Source organism: Brachyistius frenatus, unplaced genomic scaffold (assembly GCF_029030835.1).
Source record: "Brachyistius frenatus isolate BFR_SWC_R1_liver_20210118 unplaced genomic scaffold, ASM2903083v1 Contig_13, whole genome shotgun sequence".
In the NCBI taxonomy this organism is placed as follows: Eukaryota; Metazoa; Chordata; class Actinopteri; family Embiotocidae; genus Brachyistius; species Brachyistius frenatus.
The window spans coordinates 4,089,687-4,100,549 of NW_027210612.1; the positions used below are offsets into that span (position 1 = coordinate 4,089,687).

Genomic DNA, 10,863 nt, shown 5'->3' on the forward strand with positions numbered 1-10,863 from the left:
CACATATTTCTCATCTTACCTTTCAGTACCTTACAGTATATTCTATGCATAAAAAGAATAGTGAATACTGTACATTAGAAATAACTCAGTCCTTCTCTCACAATCCTGATAACTTTGTAGCCAATGACAAGCTATTGTCATTGTACGACCAATATACTGCAAATTACATCTTACTCATGATATTAGAAAACGTTAACATTTTTCAAAAATAAATCTATGAAATATGGAAATATCCATATCGGCACTACTGAATGTCAACAGGTGTCAGCATCTTCCTGCTCCCTCAAAGTCTGAAACCAGTGATTCAAGGACACGTTTTAAACTTCAATTTAGATATTGTGTATTTGTTGTTTGTTTGGGTGACGTCATGAGTACACAGTGTTCAGAGTCCTGCAGTTTTCTGTGTAATCCTGAAGGAAAAAAATTGTAGTCAGTGCAAACATATGACTATTATACAACCACTTGCAGATAGCTAATGACCACACCGAATCCAAAATATACCCAAAGTTCTTTATTTTGATTACGATAAACATATTATATTACACAACTTCGATTTGAACGTGTACATTAACAGACTTATTCGTCTGAAATGAATCCATCACCAAGTAGCAGAAATTAGACAAATATGTTATAGTTGACATTCTCCCTTTATAACTTAGACTTGAGACTCTCGTTACGCAACATTCTGGCTCAGCAATAGTTTGCATAGAGCGGTGCGAATCTCCAGCATCGGTCATTGTTGAAAACATTTCATGGACATAGTACCCATGCAGCTCCTTCTATCCACACCGACTCCAGCAGAACCCGCGATGATCCCGTGGTAGTTTCCGTGCCTGTTTCCAACAACCGTTTCCAGACAACTCGGGCAGCTTCCCGTTTAAATGTTTGTGCTCAGTGGCTCCGAAGTCTGCATTGATCTGATCGTCATAAGCTGCGACCAGACCACGAAGTCGGCATTTCCTTCCACGAGTCTCCAGGAAACGTGGAGACGAGTGTTGGAGGGTTTCGGTCGCTGTGGAGTCGACTTTTCACTGGTTCTGTTCGGCGAGCTCTCGGGCCTCTCTCACCAGCTCCATCAGAGTGGAGAACATGGCGATATCATTTGGCTGAAGACCCATCTTCTGCATCTGAGACACACATCAGCACAGAGCGATGACACAGAAGTTTGCAACACAACTTACTCGTAGTTTTTTTGTTTTTTTTTGCCTGATGAAAGTGGCATCGGTTGTCACACGTTTGAGTATATAGCCTGACACAAGACCGCATGCGGTCGTGCACTCGTCAAACGGCACGTACCTGTTCCCCCAAATATTCCACATCCAGAGCCAGCTGAAGGCGAATCTTGCTGTCGTCGGTGGGTCCACCGTTTGCTCCCGCTGTGGTGGTCGTGGTCGCTCCCTTTCTAGCTTGCTTCAAGCGCTTCAGGCTCTCTTCCATCTTTCTTACCGAGCTCAGCACCTCCGAGATGGTCTCATAGTACCTGAATGCGAGGTGGAAAATGAAGCTGAAAAGCACAAACCCTGCGGGCTACACAGCTTTACGAAATGAAAGAAGTCCAACTTCTAGATGGAAATGTAGAAGAAATGCTTTCTTTCTCGCAGTCGTATTAAATGGGATAGCTCGCTACGTAAACATCAAGTTCTTCCAACACTTGCCCTGTGCGTGGGTCTATTTATGTTGGAGCTTACTTCTGTGTGCAGTCGGACAGTGCAACTCGCAGCCAGCCTTGTGCTGTATTGGGAGTGACCAGCCCTGTCGAGTCAGTCAGCAACTGATGTAACGGACGTAAGGCGTTGTCCATGTACGCTGACGCACGCACCGGCAGATCCTACACGGGGAGGAAGGAGAACGTTAAAGGCGCAGCCTTCTTTATATTTGCAAGTCAGATAGACCCTTTCTATTTGCATGCGTTCATGGTACATTATTTTGTTCACGTTGGGGATGAGACTCGTTGAAATCCTTTCCAAACAGCTGCCGTCTTAGATTCCTCCCTCTTGAACTATCGAAGGACAAACACGTTGCGGACTACATTTTCTTATAGAGCTACGTAGTCAGTAGACATCCAAAACTTTTTTTTTCCAAATGATGAAAAGCATTCAGCTAAAATGTTGTCGGTGAGTTCCTGTGGTTAACGGCTCACTCTGCTGCAGTAGCCTCACCTGTCTCAACTCCACCAAGCTGTTGCCAGCGCTGGAGAATGAGCCGGCTGCCCCCGTATCTCATTCTGGTATAAAATGCTGTGGCTCGTTTTCCGTTCCTTTAAACCGATCACAGTCGTCTTGGGCGCCGCTAAGCCCAGGATGCAGCGACGGTGCCTTCGCCAAATAGCGTCAGAAGTAACTTGTTTTGGTGGAGCATTTGCATGTGTGGAGGCGAGCCGCATCATTAAAATGGCTAAATCCTTGCAAAAGGCCGGAAACCCCCCTTCTCCCCCCCAAAAAAAACAGCAGGCCAGCCTTATTGTTTGACCCGAATCTTTGTAAAACCTTTTTCAGCCTTGTCGTTTTCCGTTGTGACGGAGATTTTGAAAACGGTAACGCACGGAGCGCGAATGTCGTCTCAAATAATCATTTATACGAAGATTCTACATCGGAGGTGCAACACATTTGAAAACTTTCAGAGAGGGCCTCAGTTAGTTGGACATGTTGGTATATTTCATCAAATCAGTAACTTTCTCAGCATTTTCAACCAGCCGGGAGCGCACTGTGTACGCACTGTGTATTCGGGAAATACAACAATGACTATAAAATTAAGACTCTGTATCAGCAGATCCTCAGAGTTTCCTGTAAGGAACTTGGATCACAATGAGGGGAAATTACCTGATTAAGACGCCCTTGTTCATCAGTTATCATCGATTCAGTGTGCTATCACGGCAATAGTGAATCACAACAGCAAAGGGTTCGCCAGCGCGGCAACAGAAAATGTTGATTAGCGAGAAAACACAATGTCATAGATGCAGCTGAACACAACTCTGCAGTGGGGAGGTGGGACTGGTGGCCATTAGGAGGCAGACAGACTTTCAGAGACGGAACGTATGAACGAAGATGTTTGACAGAAAACTCTTGGCACAAAGTCGACTTACTTAAAATCAAGTCCAGTAAGTGGAACTTGGATTTTTTTTTTTTTTTTGGTCAAACTGCCATTTCCAAGGTTAAGTATAAAACGTTATGCTCAATTCATTTATAGAGCTCAAATGTGCTTAACATAAAATAAATCTTTTGATTTGTGTTCGCTGAAACATCATTGAGTTCAGTATAAGTCTGAATGTTAGAGCCAGCGATAATAATGTATTAGCCTGAATGCCATTCATTTATTAACATGCAATATCGCTCCATGCTGCATTACAATCTGACCAGTCAGCGCATTTTAAAAGGGAGAAATTATGACCTTTAATTATGACATTTCCATCAGAAAGGAAAAAACTTCAAGTACATCGGCCCTCAAGGTTTTGCCTTAATCAGTGCTCCCAATGCTTGCTTTAAGACATGACAGGAGAGAATGTCGCATGATGCAATATAGGAGAAACCCCCTGCGTATGCCATGTTTGCAGCTTCACTTACTTTATTTGTCCTGCGGTAGAGTCGCGGAACCTCAGAGGCACTTTTCAGGAAGCGACAGCATCGTTCAGTCAGATGCTGCGTCATCCTGGTGTTCAGAGTGGGAATGCTGCTTGACAGGCAAGTCTTGGAGACTGCGAGAGCATCTGACATTGAAAAGAGCACAAGTAAATGAAAAAGTACACACAGTCTGAGTACCTTCGTGTTAAAGTCAAAGAATGACTTAAATGTCAGTGAACAGTGGCCTTTATGATTACATGACCACGCGTCCCCTACACACATATAAACCCAGCAAATATTGCGTTGAAATGTAGTTCAAAAAGACTCGTCATTTTTTATTTTTTTTTACTTTTTCTACCTTATTTACTGCCAAAAGAAAAAAAATCCTGGATAAGATCAAGAAAACAAAGTGAAACTTTAAACTGAATAGTGGGCAGCCGACCTTCCATGACGGCAAAGTTTTTGAATCCGATGGCTTCTAACCGCTGTCTGACCATCTCTGACAACTTTGGGATCTGAGAGAAAGACAGAGAAAGTCCGTTTGAAAACAATAAGAGAGGAAACTAGAAAACTAAGACATAAAGGAAACCATAAAGAATTCACTGATGTAAAATTCAAGCGGTTGCCCCCGTACTGTCAGTCTACATGGTGATATGCTGTATATATATGTTAGCTGGAATTACATATGTCAGTACATGTATTTAGTTCGTGTGTGTGCGCGCGCACCTGCTCCTGCAGCTTCTGGATGTCCGCTGCGATGTAAACCAGCTGTTTGGTGGACAGGGAGGCGGGGCTCCCGCTCTCACTGCCGCCCTCGTCCAGAGACGTTCGGCTGGATGTGGAGGAGGCTGAGCTCGGTAGAGGCCTGGTTGGCTCTTTAGTCGCTTCAGAGGACGGAGTCTTAGTCAACACCTGCGCGGACAGCGATCGGGATGAAGAACAAGAAGACGGAAAAAGCTGCCGGCTATTCATTTGGAGATTGCTTCCTTGACTTCTTGCCCTCCTCTTTCTGTAAGCATACCTCATCAAGAAACTTGGCATATCGTGAGTACAGCTGCAGCGTAAGCTTCCAGAAGCGATGGGCCAGAGGAGCTAGATAGACGTTGTCTGACCAGCACCTCACAAGGCAGGACCACAACACCACAGATACCTGCAGGTGGTACGGGCTGCCAGCTGGACAGACACGGACAGACACGGACAGACACGGGGTTACTGGAGGTACAGTATCAGGTACACAATGGTGTTTTTGAAAGAGAAGCAATTCCTACCTGGTGCTGCCTCTAATCCATCATTTATGGCATTCTCCAGGCGTCCTGCTGTTTCCTTGTACCTGAAGAACAAGGCGAGACATACAGAGAGGGGAAGACAATCAATGAGTTATCAGCTTCGTTCTTGCATCAGCTCTGATCTACACGAGCTCATGGTGTGAAACAGCAATGTGTGTTTTGGACTTCCTAGAAAAAAAAACCTCAACTGTGTATTGTGTACTGTGTAAAGTATTGTGAAATGAGAACACAAGCTCTAATCTTTGTCTTGACGTGCAGTGATGAATCTGTGTGTTGTGTGCTTTGAAGAATGTGTGTGTGGGCGTTGTGTGTCTGTGGGGGGCGGGGGGAGGTTGACAAACAACTTTTGACACTTTTACACACAGATCAATGGCCATCCAGTCAAGGTCCAGCGCCATGTTTCTGGGTTATGTTCTCTAATACGCTGACACACATTCTCCATTAACATTTTTGCTTCTTGAAAACTCTCAGCCATAAACAGTTTTTTCAGACTCCTATAAAAAAAATTAAAAAAAAGGTCTTTGTTCGCGTCATGAGCATCTGCCAACCTGTCTCCATTTCCAAAGAAATGCTGACAGGCCGCTATTTTAAATCCGAGGTTGTTTTTTTTGGAGTACTTAAAGCAAGACCTGTCAATTCTTCGAAATATACGCTGCGCAGAAATTCCACCGTCAACAGCGTCCGACTACATTCATTAAATGTTAAACATAACACACCTATTATGCACTGCGAATGTGAACAAAAATATCAAGCAACTCCCTTAGAGAAGCGTTTGTAACGAGCAGATAGAGAGCATGTTGCGGTGACACAAGAACACGAATAAGGTTGAAGCTGCATTTTACAGAATGTCGTATTCGGTGCGCGAGTATGCTGCAATCGATTGGCTGCTAAATGCAAAGTGCAGAGTGTATTAAGGAAATATGCACCGTAGCTGAAAGTAGACGGGCAGGTTCCATTTGTTGTGGAAACTGATATAGGAAGGATGCACTCTTAGTCTCTTCACACAGGCCTGCGAGCTGCACTGTCGCTCAAACCTGCGCACAAACTCCATGCTCACGCTGTAACGCTGGAAAAGACAATAAGGAGAAGACAGAAGACACAAACACACACACACACACGGGTGAACAACACAATCAAACCCTGTAATATGCAAAACTTTTGCAAAGTGACTGCATACAAACACCGGCTGTGTCACTGTGACTGTACCTCATAGAATATGTCAGGGTTTCCAGGGTTGAAGAGGTAGGCCAGCCTTTCCTCTATTCCTTTGATTATCTCCGGCCACACGGAGTTCACCAGGAAATCGTAGCCCGGCACTACGTCAGCTTTGTCACTGAGAGGAGAGGGAATATTGCAAATATGCTATGATTTTTTTTTTTTTTTTTTTTTTACATTAGCCACTGATTCGTTTCGTGCGGTCGGTCTGGGAGTAGTAGGAGTTGCTTCTGGAAAAACGCTTTGAAAAAAAAACCACGAGACAGAAACTGTAATGACGCACTATCAATGTATTCTTTAAACAAAATAAATGAAGATCAAAACCGTGTAAAGAGGATCTAACAGCCTGGTCAATGTGCTTAAACGAAACAGCGCGAGAGAGATGAAAGCGAATCATTTGCTTTTCCAATAGAGGCAAGAGGATTCAAATCACAACAAAAAAACGGATTTGTCTGTGAATCCTTTGTGAGAACATAAAAGCTGTACAACGAATGCCCGTTAAATTCAAGCCCTTGCTGAAGTAGTTCACTAATGCTGATGCTATTGACGTCCAAGAAATCTCCTGCTCCGGCCGGATGAATGTAAACTTGTAATGCTCTGTGGGTAGATGATGCGCACCAGAAACCAGCTAACTTCTAGTTTAGGACTATGTTAAAATGAATCAGTATCAAATAATGAAATCATCTCTTCTGGACTTTCCACATGTTATTGGACCAAATGGATCAAATTCTGATTGGTAAAACAAGTCATTGCGCAGGGCTTTGATGCCTTTTATTTCATATAACCACTGCAACAGTAGCAACGGAGTCGGCTACGGTGGAGCCGATGACGCAAGTGTTTTTGTAATTATTCTCACTGCCAGAAGGGGGAGACAAAAGTTCCTCGCTGCAGGTTTAATACCTGGATATGGCTCCTCCTGTCACCTCTTTGAGCAGTCTACAGTGGTGAGGAACAAACTCCAGCAGTCTAGAGTACATCAACTGGAGACCACTTGGACTGGACTTCACCACTTCTTCAACTATCACCTAAAGGAGAAGCAGACAAGAGGTGAGACTTTTATTGCTTATCAAAGCAGGATATTCGGTATTCTGCTCAAATTCAATTTTTGATATTGATCATTTACAGAGTAAAATTTCTTGCCATATTAATTATGAACTAAAAATCCTTCCATTAACAGGAGTATTACACTTCATGGGCATTTAGCTTTTCTGAGCACAATACAGTTAATTATAATTGATTACCCAATTTAATGTATTGTATATTGTGGAGCATGTTCACCTGGTCCATGTACGGTTTGACCAGCACTTGTCCCACCAGTGCTTCTGCATCTCGAGTCTTGTCTATGGTGGCATATGTCCTCAGGCAGTGACGCACCATGTCCACGTTGGACGTCTGCAGGCCCTCAATCAGCAGGCCCTCCAGAGACTGCTGCAGCATCGAGGTGATCCCTGCGATACGCTGCCAGAAATCATGAAATAGGGTCAAATATTTTGAACATACCACCTACTAGGAGGACTGGAGAGAGGCTGGTTATCTTTGTTAGATAATTAGGAAGAATTGACAGAAGAGCAGCCAGTCAGACAAACTGATCGACTTATGGCGTGGTTCTTAATTTATCAGCTGTCCGACTGTTTGACCCATTAACACTTACAGGTCTGACTTTGTCCAGCAGGGGCATGCCTTTGCTCTGTACAGCGTGGAACTGCAGCTGGTTGAATTCTGTGGCAATCCTCTCCAGGATTTGACCTGCTAACAAGGGACTGTACACAGACCGAGAGAAAAGTCAATCATACGCGCGGATGTACGGCCGTGCAACGACCAAGCTCAACACATTTAATAAATGTAAAACAATGGTTTGAAGTGAACAAAAATCCCAAAACAGAAATACACCGAAATTCAATAACGCATCATTTCTTCACGTTTAACTGCAACCATAATGTACGAAGTGACACCAGTGGTTGGATTTTCACGTCAGCTCCTCACCTGCTGATTTCCAGAGAGCTGGATTCCTTGGAGTTCTGTGAGTGGAGGATTTTCTCAATCTTCTCCACAGAGCGTACCACATGAATCAGCCTCAATACACACACCTGAGGGATGGCGACAATAATAGGAAGAGGACAATTAATTGACATGGCCCCATAGAGTAGAAAACAATTTGCTATTGCACAAGTGTAGCAGCATGCTATTCTCTATAAATTAAAAATGTTTGTATTATACATTAAAAAAAAAAAAAAACACTGAATGATTAAAGTATGAAGTCGGACAGGAAGAAGAGGAACCTTTTTTTTCTGCAGGTCTTCCTGTTTGGACAGCTGGTTGTCTATAGCCTGTATCACCTCACTTACACAGGACCGCAGACTCTGCAATCAACAACAGCCAGAAACATCCATAAATAATCTGTGGCAGGTATTTTCAAAGTTTATGGTATATTCAATCAGAGCACCTACCATAACCTCCTCTCGTAACTGTCCCAATGGCACAGAAAGCTGATTGAGGGCTTTGTCCATCCCCACCTGACACAAAGGAGCACCGGTCAGATTAGAAACAGTCTACCTTCACACATGCTGAAAGTGACCGCTTGACACACGCAAATAACATTATTTTTCTTCTTAATTGCATATTTGGCAGTGTACCGCGTTCACGCTGTGATGACGAGGATAATATGATTCATCGGTCAGCAATAATGCCGTCACAGATTTTTCCTGTGATAAACCGATATCTCCAGATAGTAAGGGCCAAATAAAGGCTCCACAAAATATACCGACATATTTGAACTGGGATTCATCAAGCCACTTTGCGAAAAATGTCTGACAGAAGGTAACATTAATAATGACCAACCAGGTTGGTGGAGAGGTTAACAAAGTCCGCGTAGTCCTTGTTGATGAGCTCCACCATGGCCGTTTTCAGCAGCTTGTAGTAGAGCTCCAGGTCCTCCCTCATCTCCTCCAACTGGACCTGCTTGCGACACTCGGCCACAAACTGGTCAACGTCAAAGTCGTCCTGCAGACAGAGAGGTTATCGGCCTCGTACGCAGAAAATAACATCACTGACACACGTACGGGCAAGCTACATCACAGGACACACAATTACAGTCAAACCGCCCCCCCTCTGTGGTTTTTTCCGCAGGACCCATTTCAAAATAAAAGCAAAGTTCCAGAAAAAGTGACTTAATTGGTACAATAAAAGAAAATTCCCGATTTTGATTCCAATTTAAATGAAAGCCTTCGGAAATGCCACACAGGAGCTACAGTCTTTCTGAAATTCAGATTTAAATCAGAATGCAAATTTCTTGCTTCCACAGAACAATTTAACGTCAGAAGGAAACTTGAAATAAGTGAGCAAGGTTGCACTGGAGCCAAGTGAGTCTCTTGAGTGAAGTGAATATGGCAAAGTTGAGTGAAGCAAGTCAGGTAATCTTGGGTCACATAATTAAGGTACTCGGTTGCAGAAAGATTTATCAATTGCGGTGAGGAAGCAGGAAATGTGTACGACAAGTGGTTTGCTTGATTCAAGTTAGTATTAAGATGGTTCGTGTCTGCATCCACTAAATGTCACCATTACTACATTTCAGGGACATTAAACTGTGCAGTCTCAGTTTCAAGGGTTGCAAGTCTGTCTATGATTTATTTATTTTTTTTTCCCCTGATGAAACGTATATGATATCTCCCGAGGGCTTCAATTTGTAAAATCAAAATAAGAGAATCAGTTCACGTCCCATTATGTTCAACAACAGGTTTTTGAAACGCACTTTTACCGTATTTTCGGTACACCTGTATGTATGTGCACGTATGCATCTAATGGTGGTTCTTCGTGCACAGTGACGTCTATCCGAGACTGACTATTAAACGCCTTCTGCTACAAAAGGGCTAAAAATCTAAATTTACTGACGAACAAGTGTTTTAAAAATATATATATATAGACTATCAACGTCAACTATCGATGTTTAGCCAGCTTGGTGCTAACCAGTTTGACAGCGCTGGGTAACGTCAGCTCTTTCATAAACGTGACGTCAACAGATTCTTACCTTCATAAAAACATCCTTGTCGAAGCACAAAGAATCTGGTCCCTTTGGCAGGTTCATTGTGAACTATAAATCAGAGCTAAAAAAACAACAACAACAACAACAACATTCACAGGAAAAGGGACAAGCCTTGAGTTAGCCGCTGTTGCCAAGCTTCCGCAAACATGGCAAGCGCACCAACGAAGAAGAGTCGGGACGGTTTACAGTGGCACTCGTGCGCCCTCTAGAGGCTGGTGTTACGCCACAGTTCGTGACAGTGCATTGAGACCGGTAAGAAGTTCCTAACAAGATTAAATGATGAATTATTATTTTATATTTTTTTTTGTAACTTCCTAATGCTGAACTCCGTTTGGCTTCTGTTCACTCCTGATAGATTTTATTTACAGCATTGTTTTTGTTTTTTTTGTTTTTTTCAATTTTCAGGTAGCCTAAAGGTCAACAGATTATTGTATATACAATACTAATAGAAGTTTTTAAAAAAACAACATTTAAAATAAAGGAGGCCTTAAAAAAAATTATAAACGTTTTTTGTTGTTGTTTTTTTTCCCATCAGTCAGCTGTCTCCGTTGCTTCTGTGCTATGTGTAGCCTGAGGTAGCTTATAGTATCATCTACCCATGAAAGCAGGCTTGCCTCTCATTTGCATAATTCAGAGAAAAATCCATTCTTGGACACTCAGTGTATTGAGGTCCTCTTTTCTTTGTGATGCGCAGTACTTTTCATCAAGATTAAATCTTAAAGAAGCCATTTCCTGTGCCAAGCTCCAAAATTGCAACACAATGGAA

General features: G+C 42.9%; 1 protein-coding gene across 1 annotated transcript; it reads right to left on the reverse strand.

The window, feature by feature from the left end:
- Window positions 1–496: 496 nt before the first annotated feature.
- On the reverse strand, window positions 497–10,245 carry cog2 (component of oligomeric golgi complex 2). The gene is made up of 18 exons (XM_069692848.1): window positions 10,083–10,245; window positions 8,897–9,058; window positions 8,506–8,571; window positions 8,338–8,418; window positions 8,042–8,145; window positions 7,710–7,818; window positions 7,337–7,516; window positions 6,959–7,083; window positions 6,050–6,176; window positions 5,770–5,909; window positions 4,826–4,887; window positions 4,579–4,730; window positions 4,284–4,469; window positions 4,000–4,072; window positions 3,561–3,703; window positions 1,689–1,828; window positions 1,297–1,480; window positions 497–1,127 (listed from the first exon to the last, which is right to left on the reverse strand). Exons 1-18 carry the CDS (start codon window positions 10,137–10,139, stop codon window positions 1,029–1,031), a joined length of 2,190 nt encoding a protein of 729 aa, XP_069548949.1. The 5' UTR covers window positions 10,140–10,245; the 3' UTR covers window positions 497–1,028.
- Window positions 10,246–10,863: the final 618 nt, after the last annotated feature.